Here is a 20,904-nt window from a genome sequence, read left to right as displayed (position 1 = left end):
GACTGCAGTGAAACTGCATCAGGTCAGAGGCTACAGGAGATGGATTCCTGACTGCGTCTTGCTTAAAGTGAATGTGGTGTGTTTAGGCATTGTTTATTATATTTGTGCCATGTGTTCCTGCCCTCCAATGTTACACGAATAATGCCACCAGCTGTGTATGGCTTCACTGTCAATGTGATGCTCTCTGGCAGCTGTTTTCATGACATGAGGCATCCAGCAGCCAGAGACCTAGTCTTCTCTGGAGTAACAGGGAGTAGTATGGAACCAGATAACAGCATGGGTCATCTCTTGCATTTCCCTCACTGTATGGCTGTGGTGTGAAGTCATGTATTTAGTGTGTGTGTGTGTGTGTGTGTGTGTGTGTGTGTGTGTGTAAGGACAAAACTGCTTAGGTCATAGGTCCCTAGACCTACACACTACTTAAACTAACTTATGCTCAGAACAACACACACACTCATGCCGAGGCAGGACTTGAACCTCTGGCAGTAGGGGCCACACAGTCCATGACATGATGCTTCAAACTGCACAACCACTCCATGTAGCCATGTATTTAGAGCTGGTTGTGACTGGCTTTCAGTCAGGCCACCATGGACAGTACAGTGGAATTGCAGACTGTTTTAGTATGCTTCTGTCTAGTTAAAGTGCATCAAATAATTTGTCTTACTGTTTGACTGTTTACTGATTTGTTGAATGGTGGAAGCATCACACTGAATTTGCACCTCCTGCTACCTGTAGCAATAGTGGTTTCATGCAGGAACCAGCATATTGAATTAAATGTTCTGAAATTCATTGATTCCACTGGGAGTCATTTAACAAATAACACTTGGTTGGAGGTTAGGAACGTGTGTCGTGTTTCAATGGGATGCAAACCATGTGTAGGAATTGTTATTAATTTCACATCGCTCACTTATTTTGCACCAGTGTATGTTTGTGTTGCCAGCAGGGGTTGACACCACATCTAGTGAAATCCATTTTGATCACTTTGTGAGGTTTCCAATGTGGTGTACCATTCCTAATGTGATACTTACATTTGCCATACATGTGAAATGTCTGCATATTTAGCCCTTGAAAGTTTATCCCTGGGGCTTAGTACTGTCACCTGTACGCTGAGATCAGAAATGCACAATCATATTGAAAACCTTTATTTGGTTTTTGTAATAATGGTCGCAGCATTCATGTGGTGAGCTTTGTTATGTGCAATGAAATTGGCAGTGTTAGATCCTATACTGTAAACACCTGGAAATGTTTGTGAATTGTTGCTCTCCGCTGTCATATGTGAAAGTACTGGCTAGCCCGAGTCATGTTCTGTTAGCAACAGGTTAGAATTTGTTTCCTGTGGCAGACACTGACAAACTGTTGTCAGAATGGGTTTGTAGAGAGTTTGCTAGGCACGTGGGTTCCTGTTCTGTTATGTGTCACATGTTTAGGTGAGTTGTTCCACTATGACAGGCAACTGGTGATTAGGCTCACATGTGTTGTGTGTGTTTTGGTGGTCCAACACATGAAAGTTCAGTGGCTTTTAATTCATTTGTTTGGTGTCTTGTATTAGCTGTTTTTTGAGCTCATTTTGGCATTTGTTTGAAATCGGATTCTGTATCTCAGTAGTATGATATGAGTTCTGCTTATTGATAAGGAAATGAGTTTTACATGTCATTTGAGAGCAACTACTAGGATGTCTCATGTTTTGCATCAAACTTGGAGCACATAAATAAAGACTGGAGGCACTACTATGCATCAGATGATCATTCAGCGGTGGTGTTCGATGAAATGGGGTTTGTGACAGCCATGTTGCTTGGAGTATTAAATTTAACTGGCTGCACTTCATTAATGTGTCATGACCTTGTTGACTGTTGGTCAAACACAGGCATGCTCAGTTGGGATATTACTTGTGTGTTGAATATGTGTCCACACATGTATGACAATGTGTCCCGATCAGCATGTGGTTTGAGGATTTCCATTGCGTGTTGTAGCTGGTTCTAAGGAAAGAGGTCCTAGTTGGTTTTGTTATATTAACATTTCATATACTTATCAATTTAGGAGCGAGAGAGAGAGGGGGGGGGAGAGAGAGAGAGAGAGAGAGAGAGAGAGAGAGAGAGAGAGAGAGAGAGAGAGAGAGGTGATTGCATGCATGTCAGCATGTGCACATGCATGAGCATGAACAGACAGGGAAAACAATGACAGAGAAAATGAATGCCTTTAATGTCTTTCGCTGGGTTCTACCTTAAAGCAACATTGCTTGCTCGACACAAACATGCTTTTGTTTTTGGTACTGTCTAAAACAGTTCATTGGGAATAAGTACACACAACCAGGACCATGAAGAAATGGTGTACTGATCATAAGCATCACACATGCTTACAACTGCTGAGAAAATCTGCTACTGCAGAACAATGCCTTGGCACCAGTCATTCTAATGAATATAACAACACAGAAATCCTGGTGTAATTCAGTTATTGGGATAGTGTTATTAAGAAAGCAGTTGAGATTAAATTAGCAAAAGACCTTATAAACAGAGACTTTTGCCTCAATCCCACGTAGAATACTGCTCTCTCACTGCTCAAACAATGGAGCTACAGATTCAAAGCTGTCACCCATTAGTTATTAATTTTCACTGAGAGAGAGAGATAGAGAGAGTGTTATCTTTCTTTCTGCATCTGCTCAGCATACCTTTCCTTGTGCAGTGCTGTCTTGTTACATCTGTGCCTTGAAAATGACAATGCACCTGTCAAAATATTGTTGGAATTTGAAGACATCACCCAGTTACACTCCTCTTGCTTGACCTCCAGAATTGTTAAGCATTGTGAGATTCATGAATCACTATTTATCTATTTGCAATTCATAAAGAAGTTTACTGATAAAATACTATACAATTCCTTTTATGTTATAATTGTATTTCACTATGCACGGCTGCCCTATAGTTTTTAAAAATAAAACAAAACAATAGTTGTTTTTTAGGTTCTTCTATCTTTCATAAAGTTACTTGTACATATGGTAACCAACTTTCTCTGCCACTTTTTACAATTACATTCCCATGTCACCTTCCATTGCATATGTTCTTACATGCATGTGCCTATTTTCCTTCTTGGCACTGCACTGATTCAGCAAAGTTCATCTAAGCAATCACAGTGGACCTCACGTTGTCATGCACTAGATTTTTTGTTTTCCTTTCTCCAGTCCTTACATTTAGATGACAGACTATTTTTTATGCAGCATTTTATCCAAACTTGACTTCTTGCAGTATCATGTAAGTTCTGCTTTGAGATTTATTTTATCTTGCCAGTGAGAACATGGCTTTTACCACCTACACATATCATTTGTTTTATCTATAACATCCATTTGGTTTACCACTTTATTCTTATTCTAGTTTTTCTGTATTACAATTATGTTCCCTAAATTCTGCTTCATTTTAAATTGCATTACTGATGTCTTGACAGTTAAAGAGTTTTATCACAATGGAACAAAGAATGTTGGATGATTTACTGCTTAATGTTTGAAATAAATTATAAACGTGAGTACATAATACTTCCCATACATCGTTTTTACTATTGTTTACATACAGCTGTAACCCTAAAAGCGTGGTTCTAATGCTGTGAAACTAGATAGATCAGAAATAAAGATTTATCATACAGCTGAAATGGTTTTATTCACCACGGGTCAGCTCTGAAGATGTGGATACCCACAATACAAAATTTTCTTGACGTCATTGTTGTTTTAGCATTATCCAACAGATGCGGTACATGATGGATAATACCAGCTTCTGTCAGCCATGACATCTGTCTTCAAACATGGGTACTTACTGATTATAATTTTTACATTTTATTTGTTCAACTCTCTGTTGAAATTTTATTCCTTCGCTTTCACGTAAGAGCAGGCAGTATAGGGGGAAGAGCTAGGAAAAACCACATATTACTTAGCGTCTTTATTTATTTCTTAATCAAATTTACAATGGCCACAGAATACACAAAATATTACAAGGAAAGAAAGAAGAAAGTAATTATAGTTATAGTCTAACTTTATAAAACTTATTTTAAATGCCAAATTTGAAAGTTTTAAATTTATTTTTTTGGCAAACATGTAGTTCTTCTTTGTGCACTGTGCTTTTGAAATTTCCTCTATTTGTGTGGTGTTGAAAAGATGTAAAGTCTTATACTTATTAATGACACCTCTGAAGGAAAAAAAAGAATAAAAGCTTTTTAACTTTGCCCAATCCATATTGACCAGAGAAGCCAGTGCAAAGGTATAATGTTTGTACATATTGTTCCTGATTTTTGTTTCCATATTTATCTAACATTGGCCAACAGGATCCTTCTGTGGCCATTGTAAAACTTTTCTGGTACAGAAAAATACACCTCAAGACTGGGTCTCCACAAGTAGCTCTCTAGAAAAGAAAGGGGGGAGAGAGAAAACATTTTAGTTGGATACATGTGGCTTCTTGGTCTCCGTTGAATAATGTGAATCCATATGTCAAAATTACCCTTTCCCTAATCATGTGCTCAATTTTTTTCTTTTAACCACAAATATTTAGAATCTGACACTGATGTTACCAAATGGTCTCCTGTTAATGGAGAAAAAAAATTCAACTGTTGCATTTTTATCAGAAAAATCAGTAAATAAATTATCAGCAACAGTCTCTCTCGGTTTCTTTTGCTTAACTGGAAAAACGGACCTATTTAAATCCACCTGCACCAAACATTAAAGTATTGTGGGCAGTAGTTCAGATTAAGAGAGTAATATGCTGGGTGGAAAAGCACCATATATAGGCAACTCTAATTCCATTATTTGAAACATGGTAGCAATAGTGACACACCAGACTTTGAACAAAATTTCATGATTATTTTTTTACAGTAAAAAGAGTTTTTGCACTCTTTATGTTATGCCATGAGTTCAGTTAAGTTTCTGCTATAGCCTCACAGATGAGGTGAATGCAGTTCATTGTCAGTTTTTAACAGAACAAGAGGAGACACTCTTGATGACTTTTTGTATCAGTCTCCGTACACAGCATGGACAAAAAACTACTATTCCTATTTCATCTTAAGTTGAAAATCAGAGACCTCTGTAGCATATAGAAAGCTTCTTAAGATTTAAAAACAAACACTGCTTCTGAAGTTTCTTCAGTATCTCATAAATACACAAAAATAAATAACAGTATTGCTCAAACTGAGCATCTGAATGAGACAAAACCTTTAGCTTCAAAAATGATCAAACAGTGGAATCTTTAAGTGATACAAAACACACAAAGTTTTCAATTTGGGTATTGTTGAAGTGAAAGGAAAATGGCAACCAGTTTTCTGTATAACCATGTTGCCACTTAGCAATGTTGAATTCTTCGAGGCCACATAATCAGAATTACTTAAAACTGCTTCAATATTCCAAGTGTATTTTCATTAGGTATTACGGACAGGATTGCCCCGCATGAAAGATCGAAAGTGAGGGCTAAAGTTTCCTGTTTACTCCCAGGAAATAACATCACAGTATGTTGTAACACAACACTTGTAGGGTACACATCTTTATTCAATTTTACTATGAAAGTGATACACAAGATTGAACAAAAATTCTTAATCAGAGGTGCCAACTATATTTAATTATGAGATGCCACACTTATCAAAACAATATGTATGATGAAATGATTTTCAAAATATTCTTGTAATTTACAATTTTCTCCATCTTATTATCATCTAGGTGAACAAGTTTGATGGGTAAATGTCCAGAAAGTAGTACAGAGTACTAGAAGCAAACAGCTAAGAGTGAACCATACAGGCATTCTGTGGAGTGTGTAGTAACATGCTGTATATTAGACATTTTGAGGACTGAATAAGTTCCTCGAACATTTACAAAGTAAGTTTAAGTATGCAGGAGCTAGATGCAACTGTACCTCTTCATAAAACATTTACCCATCAAGTGAACGCTGTTACATTATTAAATGCATATATTATTAGTATTCTAGTTTATACTTGCAAAGCTTGTGTAATAATCTAGTTTTTTTTAATCATTTATATTAGCTTTAATACAATTAAAAAAGTAAAATACTATATATGGAGGGAGCCTTATTATTTTAATATTATTTTAAGTGTACTTCCTAATCCCACCGCACAGAAAGAAAAACACCCACATCCAAAAATAACACCACACTATACTTTTTTATCATGTTTCAAAAAGCTAACACCACAATTGTACATTTGCTCACCCATCTTTATAATATTATGTAGGAATGACATCAAATATTGTAGCCATCTCTATGTGACTGAAACAGTTTGCTATCTCGAACGATAAATCAAAGGGGAAGGAAAAAAGTTGTAGATTACTATAGCCTATAATGGATGTTCAGGCTCTCATTTAGATGTCAAAAAGGATGACAACTTTTAGAACGTAATTGACATCTGAACACCAAAGTTCATACAGCACTTCCGTACTGCCTCCGATCTGCTGTCTTCGGGATAGTACATGCCAAATCATTTAAGATTAGAAGTAGAAACCAGGATGGTCAGAGGGAGAAACATACAGTGGATATGGATAAGTGTGCTCAAAGTGAATACTCTGTTAGCTCACAGTGCAAGCACCACGGATCACCTACAGTTGCCTCACTGCCTTGCTCAAGTAGTGAAGCCGTGCAAATATTTATCTTACAGCGGTACTGGTAACGAAAGTCAATGATGGCAATGAAAGTTTCCACACATATAGACAGCAACTCCCTACAAATACTTACCCTTTTTATTAGACATAGTATTATTATTATCAATATAACAAACATAGACGAGCAGTAGGTATTATTACAAACGAAAAAATATACAGACACCATTACATATTTTGCTTTATACACACCGGTACTGTGTTACATCAAATTGTCTTAACAGTGTACAGTAGCTATTATTAATATAATAGTAGTAGTAGTGTTAATACATTGAGGTGGTTAGCAGACACACACTGTACATATAGCTTCTGCTGTTAAGGTATTGTATATTCTGCTTCTTAAAATCTTACTTCTTTGCCACATATTACAAACTAAAAAAGGATACCATCCATATAGACAAATATCTGCATTCGGGACAGGGCAAGGGATATCTGGGTGACACCGAGGAAACGCCAGACAAGTGGCGCCGGCAGACTACGGCCTCCCACTCGTACCTTACTCCTTCACCTCGAAGTACTTGTAGGTGGGGTTCTCGTAGCCGTTGATCTGCATGTTGGCCACATGCCGCTCCTCTGGGGTCGCCGCCTGGTCTACCTCGACAAAACCCTGTGGATATGCCAGTATGTGTTGGTGCTGCTTCTCACAAAAGTAGTGGAAGAGTACGTAAAAAATCAGAAGATACAACGGTTGGACAAAATAATACGAATGTTATTTTAGTTGTTATGGAGCTCTTTTTTGACACGTATGTTTCAATAAAAGCTGGATGTATAAATTTTCTATTATCATTACAATACTATCCTTTCACCTGCTGCGTCACGGAGGCACGCATATGTCACATATATTGCAAACATCTCTGCATCCCCCCCCCCTCTCTGCCCATCTCCTCCTCCTCCCCCTCTCTGTATCCTTCACTTCCTCCCTCCTCTCTTTGTCCATCTCTTCTTTCTCCCTCCCTCTGACCATCTCCCCCCCCCCCCCCCCTCCATCTCTGCCTCTACTTTCTGTCTGTATCCATCGCCTCCTTTCCCTGCATTCCGTGTGCACCTTCCATGTCACCTCCAGCTCTATGGGAGGTAAGTGGTTCTTAGTCCTCTACTACTTCTTTCCACACAATAAGTGTTACTCTTATCAAGTTTGGTTGAAATTGATCCAAGGGATTAGGAGGAGAAGATATGGAACATACATAAACACGATGTTTAAAAAATACTTTTACTGACTTTGAGGACAGACTCCTTACACCGAAACAAGAAACTATGTCTAGTAAAACAGACTAAAATTCATACCTCAAGAGCTACGAGCACTTGTTTATCTTCAGTAATCTTCTGAACAAGTGCTCCTAGCTTTTAAGGCATGTATTTTTAACACTCTGTAAAACACACACACACACACACACACACACACATTCATTTTATATTTATAAATAGATTTCATTTATCATCTACAATAGAAAAAAAGCATATCCACACATACAAAGCTTAACAATGACAGCAACATGATTAAACTGGAAGTTCTCTATGTAAGTGAAACTAATTCTCAACAGAAAATGTGACTTTGCAAATATCCTGAAGGATGAACAAAGAACAATGAGCAAAATTTTTGGAAAAAAAGGACATGTGATGGATACAGTCCAAAATCCCATAAAACAACAGGACAATTATCAAATCTGGGATCAGATGACAAAAAAGAAAGATAGAAATTTTATGGTCATATTCGAAGATGCCCAACCAAGAGTTTTCCACACAATATTTTGAGAGATAAAAGAAAATTAAAGAAAATAAAATGATCCAACAAGTTAATGAAGACCTTGAGAAAGTTCAGAGATTAGTAGTGGAGGTAGTAGACAGGAATTTGTTCAGGCAAAAGGCAAGCTGTTAGGTAGTACAGCCAGACATTCCTGAAAGATGAGGAACTAAATGGACTAAGGACAGCAAAATAGCCCATCAGCATGAGAGCCATTTGGAAAATGTATCTAAAAGCTCTGTTTGATTCAATCAGTTACATGTGTAAAAAATAATTATATTATGTTCAAGTTCACATTTGGTCAGTCCTTAATTCTAGCTTGTTTCTCTTACACCAGCACTCTCATTTATTTCCATGGCTGCCGCCCCCCCCCCCCCCCCCCCCCCACACACACACACACAAAATCTCACTTTTTTATGCACTGTAACAATTGATAAGGTACTGATAAGCATTCTGTACTGATCTCTGTCATGAATGTCATTGTGGTCCACTTCTGGCTGCTCCAGGTCTTTGCCAACTAGCCTTGCCCACTTGACATCAGTCACTTTTCCCTGGAAGACAATGCTGAAGATTCTCGATGTGAGTCTCCAACTGTACAGTGTGACTATACAATTGTAGAAGTTTAGCATCCCTCTTATCACTGCTGTTGCAAAATTCTCTAGATGTCAGTAGGATTCCTTGTTGTGTATACACAATATTCAAAGTCCTCATCACTTTTCCCAGAATATTTCTGCTCTACAGTTCCAGTTTCCAGTGTTGTCCCTTTCTGAAGATGTTCAGGCATTCTGAAGCCTCGAGCACTCAAGGTCTCATTACGGCACTGTAGGTTTAGAGCTTTAGACTGAGGAAAAGGTATTTAGATCTGTAAATTTTCTTACAGAAATACTTGGTTGTCTCCATTCTGGTGCCCCTATAGTTCATGGCCAGATTCTCACTAATATGGGCTTATCTGTACTCCAAGGTATTTGAAGGAGTCCATCTTCTCTCTTAATGATCATGCAGGGTGTACCTCTGACATTTGTGATGTACTCTGCCTTGCTGATGGCAGTCTGCAACTCCACTTCAGCTGCAATGAGGATAACCAGCTTCTTCTACACTGGATGCTAAATGTGTGAGGTCATTTGTGAAGCAGGCCAATTGACTACTAACTTGTTCTTTTTGTAACTGTTTATAAGCCCTGTAACATCTGTGAGTATCTTACCCGTTCACATAAAACTTTCTCCAGCAGGCAGTTGAAGAGTACTGGGGATAGTCCATCTCACTGTATAACACCAGTTCCAAACTATATGTTCTTTGACAGTTCTCTTTTGATCTTCTGTTATTCAATCAAATATTATTGCTGGGCCAGTTTGAGGCATTAACACCACTGTCACTGGGTAGAACATACATAGCCAGTGGGTATCATAGTACATCGTCTATGTGCTCTCCTACACCCCACACCGATCGAAGTGGCTTGAATGACTCAACTATGCAGATAGACTTTAGCATAGGTGCTACCATAATGGAGGGGTATATGTGTAGAGGCTAGATGAATATGTGATTCCGGGAGAGAAGCAGCAACATTTACAGTGGCAACATTCGAGATGACTGTCTGATCTGACCTTGTAAGATTGGCCAACAATGCCTACCTACACTGGTTCTGTAAATACAAAGATAAACTGTAGTTATTATTTTTCCCGAGCGCTTGCTGATCTTCTGCATGGCTTAATGATGATGGCATCCTCTTGGGCACAATATTTTGGATGTAAAATAGCCCCCCACTCAGATTTCCACGCAGGGACTACTCTTTAATGTTTGATTCCTTAACTGGTAGGTGAGATAGAGAATTTAAAAATGGAAATGGATAAGTTGAAATTAGATATCATGGGAATTAGTGAATTACAAACAGGACTTACTGTCGGGTGAGTACTGAGTTATAAACAGAAACTGAAGCAGGACTAAGTATAGTAATGCATAAGAACTAAGACTGCAGGTAAGCTACTACAAACCACACGCTGAACACACTATCGGAACAAAGGTAGACATGATGCAAACAACCACCACAATAGATTTATATCCCTATTAGTTCTCCAGATGATGATGAGACTGAAACAGTGTTTAATGAGGCAAAATAAATTATTCAGATAGTTATGGAAGAGACAAATTTAATTTTGATGGGAGACTGGAATTCTATAGTGGAAAAGGAATAGAAGGAAAAACAGTAGGAAAATCCATCATTACAATCAACACAGTACTTCTCGTATCATGTGTCACAATTTCTGTTACTGTTTCTGCCACTATCAGCTGCAGACAGATTTCTAACTCTCTACAAACACAGAAAATAAGCATGCTCAGAATGAACAAAAAACACAAAAAATATTCTTCAAAGTTCAGCATAAGCAAAAACAGCCAAATTTACTCTTTACAATTCCTATTCCTTTCCTCAAACATTATTCTGCTGGATAGCATTACTAAGGATCTTTCAGTTTTTAAAATTATGAATTAATGAATTGTAAATAAAATAGAAAGAAACTTCCACACGGCTTGTGTCTGTGTATGTATGGATGGATATGTGTGTGTGTGTGTGTGTGTGTGTGTGTGTGTGTGTGGGCGCGCGCGCATATACCTATCCTTTTTTCCCCCTAAGGTAAGTCTTTCCGCTCCTGGGATTGGAATGACTCTTTACCCTCTCCCTTAAAACCCACATCCTTTCATCTTTCCTTTTCCTTCCCTCTTTCCTGACGAAGCAGCCGCCAGTTGCGAAAGCCAAATTCTGTGTGTGTGTTTGTGTTTTATTCATTGTGCCTATCTACCGGCGCTTTCCCGCTTGGTAAGTCTTGGAATTAATGAATTGTTTATACACACACCAAAAAACTCACCTGACATAAGAATTTCAGTTTTTATTTGGGATCTCTGTTCAATTACATTAATTTTATTCCATCTCCCCATCTGATATTCTGAATCTTTTTAAATAAAGTTTCAGATATGGAATCTTGAAGAAAAACATCCATGTAAAAGCTTTGGGTAGCATGTCTCCTATACAGAGTGTGTTCCATAAGTAATGTGACCATTTTTTTTTCTGACGCAACGGTACACCACAGTGTGTTGTATACAGGTGGGCCAAGTTGAGGGGGGTGTTAGCTTCAAAACACTCTTTCTCTCATTCGGCTGCGAGCTGCCAGAGACTCAGTATGTGCGTTTCTGTCAACCCCATTTTGAGTTTACGTAACACGGCACAATGGATCATTCTGTAGAGCAATGGTATGCTATCAAATTTTGCATTAAACTTGGGAAGTCCACCACCAAAAGTTTCCATTACTTCAGCATGCCTTTGGGACTGACTGCTTGTCCAAATCACAAGTTTTCAGGTGGCACAAGTCGTTCATGGGGGCCGAGAGGAGATCACCGACGAACCTTGCAGTGGACGGCCATCAACCGCACAAGTCGACGAAAATGGGATGCGTGTGCATGATTGTTTGAACTCTGACAGATGGCTGAATTTTCAATTGATAGCACAAACTCTAAAACAAGTAAAAATAACCATTTTCTGCATTGTGACTGAAGATTTGAACATGAGAAAGGTGTGTGCCAAACTCATCCCAAAAGTGTTGACCAACGAACACAAGCATATGCAAGTGCTTCGGTGCTGAGAAATGTTGGAAACGTGTGAAAATGATCCTCATTTTTTAAACTCAGTTATCACTGGTGATGAGTCGTTTATTTTTTAGTACACCCTGAGACAAAAAGGCAGTGTTCAGAGTAACACACCCCATCATCACCCTGTCCCAAGAAGGCATGCATGAGCAAGTCCAGGATCCAAACCATGCTCATTGTCTTCTTTGACATCAGAGGCATTGTCCACCACAAATTCGTACCTACCAAGACTACAGTGAACTCAGCTTTCTACTTGGAAGTGCTCAAAAGACTGAAAAGGAGGGTCTCGCACTGCCGAAACAACATCAAAGACATGTGGAAAGTACACCACGACAACGCGCTGAGTTACAGCACCTTCATTGTCAACAACTTCCTGGCCAGGACCAAGACCCCATTGGTTCCCCAGCCTCCTTGCAGTCCTGACCTGGCTCCAGGTGCCTTTTTTTGTGTCCTCAGTTAAAAGGAGTCATGAAAGGAAAACATTGGGACATGATTGAAAGCATCCAGGTGCATGTGACATCAGCTCTAAAGGACATTCTGGAAAAGGCATTCCACGATGTCTTCCAGGCATGGAAACACCACCTCCAGAAGTTATCAACGCAAGAGGGTGCTGTTTTGAAATTTATTGATTATTTGTATGAATATATTCAATAAATTATTTTTTATGAATTTGGTTGCATTACTTATGGACCTTGTATATTTAAAGAAATTTTCAGTTTTCTTTTCGTGATGATGTTCCACACAAAGGCCACTAAGAAAGGTATCAATAGAAAAATGTAGGTTTGTTCTTATTATAAGCTCAATAAATTAATCTAAAATTATTCAGTCAAGAATAGGTATTGACAGTGCCGACAAAACAGGGAAGATAGTCGGTGTCTCTGAAGCAACTCAGAACAGTCTTTGTGTGGAGACCCATGAGTAGGGTACATTGTGAAACACGCCTTACCCAGTTGCTGCTGGGAACACTGATTATTCTTTGTGTTTTACTGTCACCATCAGTTAACAGTCATTAAAATAATATTGCAGCAAATTAATTTGAGGTTTCTCTGTAAGATGAGGAACATAGACTTGCAGTGCAGACAACATTTACTTGTATAATGAGAAACAAGAAACTAATTCTATTGACACTAGGTGTCAAATGAAACACGCAGATTTCATGTGCTTTTTTACACTGAGCCTTCCAGTCAATCATATCCGAGATTCCTGTAATGCGAAGTGAGGCGACCCTTACCTGGTTCTGCGGTGACCGAGCGCTCCTTCTCCGCAGCACGGCTATGCCAACGATCACAGCTGCCATGAGTGTGATGCCGGCAAAAGCCAGAGTGAAGTAGATGCTCTTGTTCTCCCGGTGGTACACCTCACGTCGTACTGAGAAAGTCTGACGAAGTACAGTTTCTATTAGTCCCAGTTTTCTCAGTTTGCACAACTGATTTAGAACAAGTTAAATGAAGTGATATTAGCAATAAACTTATCATAACAACTGGAGACAACAACATAAATGTAGTAAAGGAATTCTGTTACCTCAGAAGCAAAATTGCACCTGACAAACAAAGTAAGGGGGACATAAAAAGTAGGCTAACACAGGCAAAAAGGACTTTCCTTGACAAGAGAAGTCTTCTAGTATGAAACATGGACCTTAATCTTTGGAAGATATTTCTGAGGATGTATATTTGGAACACAGCATTGTATGGTAGTGAAACAGGGAATGTGGGTAAAGCCAGAACAGAAACGAATTGAAGTGTTTGAGATGTGGTGTTACAGATGAACTTTGAAAATTAGAGGGACTGATAAGATAAAGAATGAGCAGGTTCTCTGCACAATTAGTGGAGAGAGAAACATACAAAAAACACCAACAGGAAGAAAGGACAGGATGATATGGTGTGCTAAGACATCAACAAATAACTTACATGTAGCGGATAAAAAAACTGTAGGTGAAGATAGAGATGGGACATATGGTACAAGTGTTACTATGAGTTGAATGGGTTGGCAAAAGAGAGGAACTTGGGGTGGGTCAGAAGATTGTTGACTAAAAATAATTGTGTACACATACATCCCGAAACAAAAATAGTGGCCTATACATAAAAATCCAAATTCTAAAATGAGGGTAAAATACACATGCATTCTAAAACTTCCATGTTCAAATTAATTTTTGTTATAGAGTGGCATTAAAAAAGTAATAACTGCTGTGTGTACAGTCTGACAACCTGCCCAGATAAAGCTTAGTACAATACAAACACAATCAGGCAAATACTGACAGTATTTAACAACTGAAACTCTCTCAATGTAACACTCTAGTAAATGATTCATTGAGTTTAAAACCTGCTGCCACCAAATGACACCCACATAAGTGCTGTGTCCAAATATACAGTCTAAAGCAGAATTAAGTATGAATTAATTAAGATTAAAGGGAAAATTATGATGGGAGTTGACTAACTGCTGACCAAAATTTGGCAATATCAAGAACACTGACAAGAACTGACATTCGATAGTCAGCAGTATTCAAGACTGAACCTAAGCAGTACTGTGTGAACTGTGCTGAAATCAGCTAAGTCTGTAAAGTAATTAGCCTGGGCTCCTAGTTAACTGGATGCAGTTAATCACTTTTACTTTCTTTTTGCCTGTTGTTCATCTGAAAAATGTGTGTAAAGTATTGATCCTTACTGTTGAGACACTTGTCCCACTATGACAGAATGCAGTGAATGGCTGTCTCATAAAATTCTTGGGGCACCGATGTTAACCAATTCCGCACGTACAGCTGGACGTCGTCATCTGACGTGAATCTTTTGGCCCTCAGAGCCTTTTTAAGGGGACCAAAAATGGCATTATCACAGGGAGATAGGTCCAGACTGTATGGAGGGTGGCCAAGAGCCTCAAATAAGAATTTCTGCAGAAGTGTCGCGACTATATTGGCCATATCAGGCTTTGCATTGTCGTGGAGCAGAATGACCCCACAGGTGAGATTGCCTGGTAGTTTTGATTTGATCGTTTGGCGAAGGGTGGTCAAGGTTTGCAAGTAACACTGTTGTCCCATGTTGAAGGAAGTGAACTGGTAGGGGGCCATCTTGGTCAAAGAAGAACGTCTGCATAATCTTTCCTGTACTCATGTGGACTACGACGTCCAGCTGTGCGTGCAGAACTGGTTCACATCTCAGCCCCAGGAATTTTTTGAGACAGCCATTCACCAACTTGTGTACCAGTGCGACAAGTGTCTCTACAGCCAAGGTCAATACCTCTAACATACAGGTGCTGGTTCCTGTAATTATGCCTCTGGTTTGATTCTTTTTGAACATCTCTTATATGACCATTGATAAAAATATTTGTAAATTGTATACAACTAATAATATTATAAATAAACAGAGTTTGGTGCAAAGTCCATGTGCCATCTACTAATGCGAGCTTGAAAGACTTTCTGCATGGTCTGGCACCTGGATCGTCCCTAAGGGACCTGCAATGGAGTACCAGAAACACAATAGCCCTAAGAATATACATTTTTTTCAAATGGCACTTAAAATTAGAACATTTTCTATTGCCACTTGTCATACATTTTTGCAACTCAGTGTGGGTGATAATGGGTTCCTTGAACACTTCATCTTTGCTGTTTCCCCTTAATTGAACACCCTTTGTTCATTATATCTGCATCACTTAGCTGCTCAAATCCTCAATCACTGTCATCACTATTTAACCACCCATTGACATTTTCAACATTTGTATTTTCACAACCAGAAATTACAGTAATACGCCAAGCATGTAGTGCCCTCACCCGCTAATAGTGGATGATGGTAGTGCTAAACGGATATGCGCACACTCAAATGCCGAGCTACCAATAGATGTCTCTACTGTCCCACAACCACGATCCTTCTCGAATCATTGCCATCTTTGTTTTGTTGTTCTTTATTCATTTGCGTTTGCTGTTCCATTCTTGCCGGGTGTGCAATGTTGTACAATGTGTTGTGTCTTTTGTTGCAACTTGTAAGTTAAGTTGGAGGTGAGCAATGAGCAGAAAACTAACAAACTATTTTACTTCTTCTCCTGCATCTAAAAAACCAAAAACTGTCAATAATTCGTGTGCGAGTGAAAAGCCAGGAAGTTCAACATCAGTGGATGATGAAAGTGAATCTGTAGACCTGAGCAATGATTGATTTGACTCTCCTGTTTCATTTGAGTTTTATTATAGGTCAACTGAAGTATACGGTACCATTTTCTTTTATTGTGCAGGGGTTGATGGGAATCGCATGCTTCATTTGAGGTGATGTAAACTGAAGTGTTCGATACCAGATTCTCTTGTATGTTTGGGTGTTTCTTGGTATCACCTGCTTCATTTGAGCTGTAGTAAAATCAACTGAAGAGTCCAATACCATTCTTCTTTCGTACTTCGACTTGTTGATGATGTCTTGGCTTAAAGCAGATGGGTGGTATCCCATGCTTCAGTTATAAGTAATTTTCACTGCATTATATCCTATGTCAGAGTACCCTCAAACTTTTTTTAGGAAAAAAAGCACTGGGTTTAGCAGTATAATAATTAATCTGAGTCAACCAATAAATGTTTGCCAAGTTAATCTACATAGAAGTGCATAATAATGTAATTTGTCTCCTGTACCGCACGTGAGTAAAACTGTGTAGATTCTGGCTGTGGCTACGAATGGATATTTGTTTGATGCCACCGAAGCACCGAGGACAGATGAAAGCGCCGTTTCAAGTTCAGAACGTAGCACTCACCGCTTCACCGTGGCTCACATCGTGGGTCTGCGCGTGTGCGACCCTGGCAGGCGGCTCCTCCTGGTGGTGCACGGCTGCGGTCTCCGACTCGGGCGGGGCGGCCGAGCTGTAGGCGGCCGGCTGCACGGGTGGAACCTGCTGTCCTGCCTGCGCCTGCACTGCGGGCTGCGGGGCCACTGCCGCCACCGCCGCGTCCTCCTCTGCCGGTATCACGGCCGCCTCTGCCGGAGCATCCTGCTGCTGCTGTTGCTGCTGCTGGCGTGAAAGTTCCGCCCTCTCCTTCTTACGCTGCTCCTTGCGTTGTTTCTCTAGCTGGCGCTGGCGTTCCTTCTCTGTCGGCCGGATAATGGTAAAGAGTGAGAAACGAGAATCGAAGTGCACGTTAATGTGGATCTACATCTTTGAGGCCTGTCCAGAAAGCAAGTACCATTTTGGAAAAAGCACACAAAAACACATTTCCCATTAAAACCAAACCAAAATGTATTTTTCTACATAGTTGCCAACATTGTCCAGACATTTGTAACAGAGGGAACCAACTTTTCTATGCCATCTCCATAGAAAGATGCTGAACACCAATTATTGCATCTTTTGTACTGACTCAGTTGCTTCCGGGAGGTGAAACAGACAATGTGGCATTATACTGTGAAACATATATCTAAAAACAAAAATGACTTAACTTACAAAACAAAAGCAATGGCATGTTGACATACACGCAAACAAACACAAACACACACATAAAATTCAAGCTTTTGCAACCAATGGTTGCTTCATCAGGAAAGAGGGAAGGAGATGGAAAGACGAAAGGATGTGGGTTTTGAGGGAGAAGGTAAGGAGTCATTCCAATCACGGGAGTGGAAAGACGTACCTTAGGGGGAAAAAAGGACGGGTATATACTCGCAAGCACACACGCACGCACACACACGCGCGCATGCACACACACGCACGCACACACACGCGCACACACACACGCGCACACACACACACACACACACACACACACACACACACACACACACACACACACACACACACACATCCATCTGCACATTACATTACAGACACAAGCAGACAATAATTGAAAATGTCTGCATTTGTTATAATGAATGCCATCCAAACTCACTTAACATATCTGTGGCACTCTTTCCCCTATTTCATACTAATAAACAACAAGCTGCCCTTCTTTGAGTTTTTTTTTTATGTGCTCTGTCGATGGTATCTGGTAAGGTTCCCACACTTCACAGCAGTACTTTATCAGAAGATGAACAAGTATAGTGTACGCAGTCTCTTTAGTGGACATGTTTTATTTTCTGAGTGTTCTGCCGGTAAAATGCAGTCTTTGGTTTGTCTTCCCCACAACATTATCTATGTAATCATTTCTATTTAAGTTGTTTGTAATTATAATTCCTAGGTATTTAACCGAATTGACAGCCTTTAAATTTGTGCGATTTCTCATGTTACCAAAATATAACAGATTTATTTTCATACTCTTGCGGGTGACTTCAAACTTTTCTTTATGCAGAGACAGTCAACAGTTTTTGCACCATACAGATATTATGTCTAAATTATTTTGCAATTGTTTTGATCTTCTGATCTAAGAAGGCTGCTCAGATTGTCTCCTAAATCATTTATAGATATTACTTGTGTTTTACTCAATGATTTTCCATCGATTACTACTTACTGTGACCTTTCTGAGGAGAAATCATGGATCCAGTCACGAAGCTGAACCAGTTCCCCACAGGGTCACAATTGCGAGGAATGGTTCAAAAGCTTTCCAGAAATCTAGAACAATGGAATACATCTAAGATGCCCTGTTGACAGCACTCTTTATTTCATGTAGTGCTTCACTAGAATGATATTTTCAGAATACATGCTGACTATGTGTCGATAGACCATTACCTTTGAGGGAACTAATGATGTTCAAGCACAGTATCTGTTCCAAAATCCTACCGCAAATCAGCTTTAGTGATATGTGTCTGTAATTCAGCGGATTACTCTTGTTGCCTTCAGAGTATAACCCATACTGCTGGAAAACTGTATGCCAAAGTACTCTGGCCCAAAATGCTCTGCTTTTGTCTCCCGGAGACTACCTTCCCCTCCATAATGGAAGCAGGTAGACAAATGAAAACATATCAACAACATTATGGAGAGGCAGGAGAATCATCATGATCATGATGTCAGCCAAATTGGCATGTGTGTATGTGCATGTGAGTGTGAGTGTGAGTGTGCGTGTGGGCGCATGCATGCATGCAATGTGTACAGTGACTAGTACTGAGATGTTAATAAATAGTGTAACATTGGTTTTGGAATTAACTAATCTTGCAGGTAATTACATACTTGGATTAGTTGATTTTTAATTGCTTTATTGCTGAATTAAGCTTACATTTTCTTTTTCCTCACCTTATCTCACTTCTTTACAAGGTTGGCATATTAATCACAATTTGGCAATTTTAGTGGTAGAGGTTTTTCATGTTGTCACTCCTTTCCCCTGGGATGGGATGGGATTTGTGTACCCTTCTGTTCCATACAAAAATCTGAGGACACTTTTGAAATGTTTTAAAATTGTGTAACTGAGAAGGGATTTGGGTAACAGCCTGGAATTCATCGTATCAGCTGTGGGAATCAGCCTAGAATAGAAACAAACAACCAGGCTGGCTGGCACACTGGTCCTCGTCATTAATCTGCCAGGTGGATTCAATCTGTCCCCTGAAGCCCAGAAACAGGGTACTAGTGTGTGTGTGTGTGTGTGTGTGTGTGTGTGTGTGTGTGTGTGTGTGTGTGTGTGTGCGCGCGCGCGCGCAGTTTTAATTGACACACCAAATATAATTTCAAAATGATCTGTGCATGAATAAATAATTAACTAAGTGACTGTACCTTCCTGTTTGGCTGCAACATCTGCACGGTACTTCTCCAGAATTGCTGCCTCCGCATCCCGCGTCATGGCCAAGAGAGAGCCCGGAGTCTCGTCCTTGCTACGTAGGGCCTGGATGTAGTCCTCCATCAGCTGGCCAATCTTGGTGCGGAGCTCCGGATACCTGCACATTGTGTATAATCACTGGAGACTTCTGGGAGATATAACGTTGTGTTGACAGCAAAGGACTTGGAAGAGCAGTTGAATGGAATGGACAGTGTCTTGAAAGGAGGATATAAGATGAAAATCAACAAAAGCAAAATGAGGATAATGGAATGTAGTCGAATTAGGTTGGGTGATGCTGAGGGAATTAGATTACAAAATGAGACACTTAAAGTAGTAAATGAGTTTTGCTATTTGGGGTGCAAAATAACTGATGATGGTAGAAATAGAGAGGATATAAGATGTAGACTGCCAATGGGAATGAAAGCGTTTCTGAAGAAGAGAAATTTGTTAACATCGAGTATAAATTTAAGTGTCAGGAAAACGTTTCTGAAAGTATTTGTATGGAGTGTAGCCATGTATGGAAGTGAAACATGGATGATACATAGTTTGGACAAGAAGAGAATAGAAGCTTTTGAAATGTGGTGCTTCAGAAGAATGCTGAAGATCAGATGGGTAGATCTCATAACTAATAAGGAGGTATTGAATAGAATTGGGGAGAAGAGGAGTTTGTGGCACAACTTGACAAGAAGGGACCGGTTGGTAGGACACGTTCTGAGGTATCAGGGGATCACAAATTTATCATTGGAGGGGAGTGTGGAGGGTAAAAATCTTAGAGGGAGACCAAGAGATGAATACACTAAGCAGATTCAGTACAGGTACTGTACGAAATGAGACACTTTTTCAGCCATACGAGCGATGAAGATTCTGAACTGCAAAACATATTTCTCTTGGTAAGTCATTCCTCGTTTTATATTTTTTATTGTAAGATACAGCTATTTTGGATGGAAAGTACTGGGAGATGGAGAGGCTTGCACAGGATAGAGTAGCATGGAGAGCTGCGTCAAACCAGTCTCAGGACTGAAGACCAGAACAGCAACGTTTGATCATAAGACACAGATCACAGACCAACAATTATGGAACTTGTATTCTTGAGTGAAGTATATGATGAGAAAGGACCACCAGTCATAATGGAAGAAACAAAGAGTGCTAACAACATCAAAGGAAAATTCTACCAAGAAAATTTAACAAATTATGCGACAAAACTGCTGGCCAATAGTGACTTCAAGGGGTGAAATGTTTAGTAGTGGCAATAGGCACACATAAATGTGACAGTAA

The 20,904-nt window shown here is 39.5% G+C and overlaps 1 protein-coding gene across 1 annotated transcript in view; it reads right to left on the bottom strand.

Moving 5' to 3' along the window:
* Positions 1-3,902: 3,902 nt before the first annotated feature.
* Positions 3,903-20,904, bottom strand: part of LOC126292035 (amyloid-beta-like protein) — a 1,795,419-nt gene continuing 1,778,417 nt past the window's right edge. The window contains exons 10-13 of the mRNA XM_049985828.1: positions 19,587-19,747; positions 16,716-17,047; positions 13,231-13,377; positions 3,903-7,232 (exon numbers count right to left, since the gene is read on the bottom strand). Coding sequence (XP_049841785.1) covers positions 7,122-7,232; positions 13,231-13,377; positions 16,716-17,047; positions 19,587-19,747 — 751 coding nt within the window. The 3' untranslated portion in view covers positions 3,903-7,121. The remainder of the gene's footprint in view (positions 7,233-13,230; positions 13,378-16,715; positions 17,048-19,586; positions 19,748-20,904) is intronic.

The sequence above is a fragment of the Schistocerca gregaria genome, chromosome 9, assembly GCF_023897955.1.
Source record: "Schistocerca gregaria isolate iqSchGreg1 chromosome 9, iqSchGreg1.2, whole genome shotgun sequence".
Taxonomy (NCBI): Eukaryota; Metazoa; Arthropoda; class Insecta; order Orthoptera; family Acrididae; genus Schistocerca; species Schistocerca gregaria.
The sequence above is the reverse complement of the archived record's forward strand: the minus strand, read 5'-3'. Positions and strand labels throughout refer to the sequence as shown.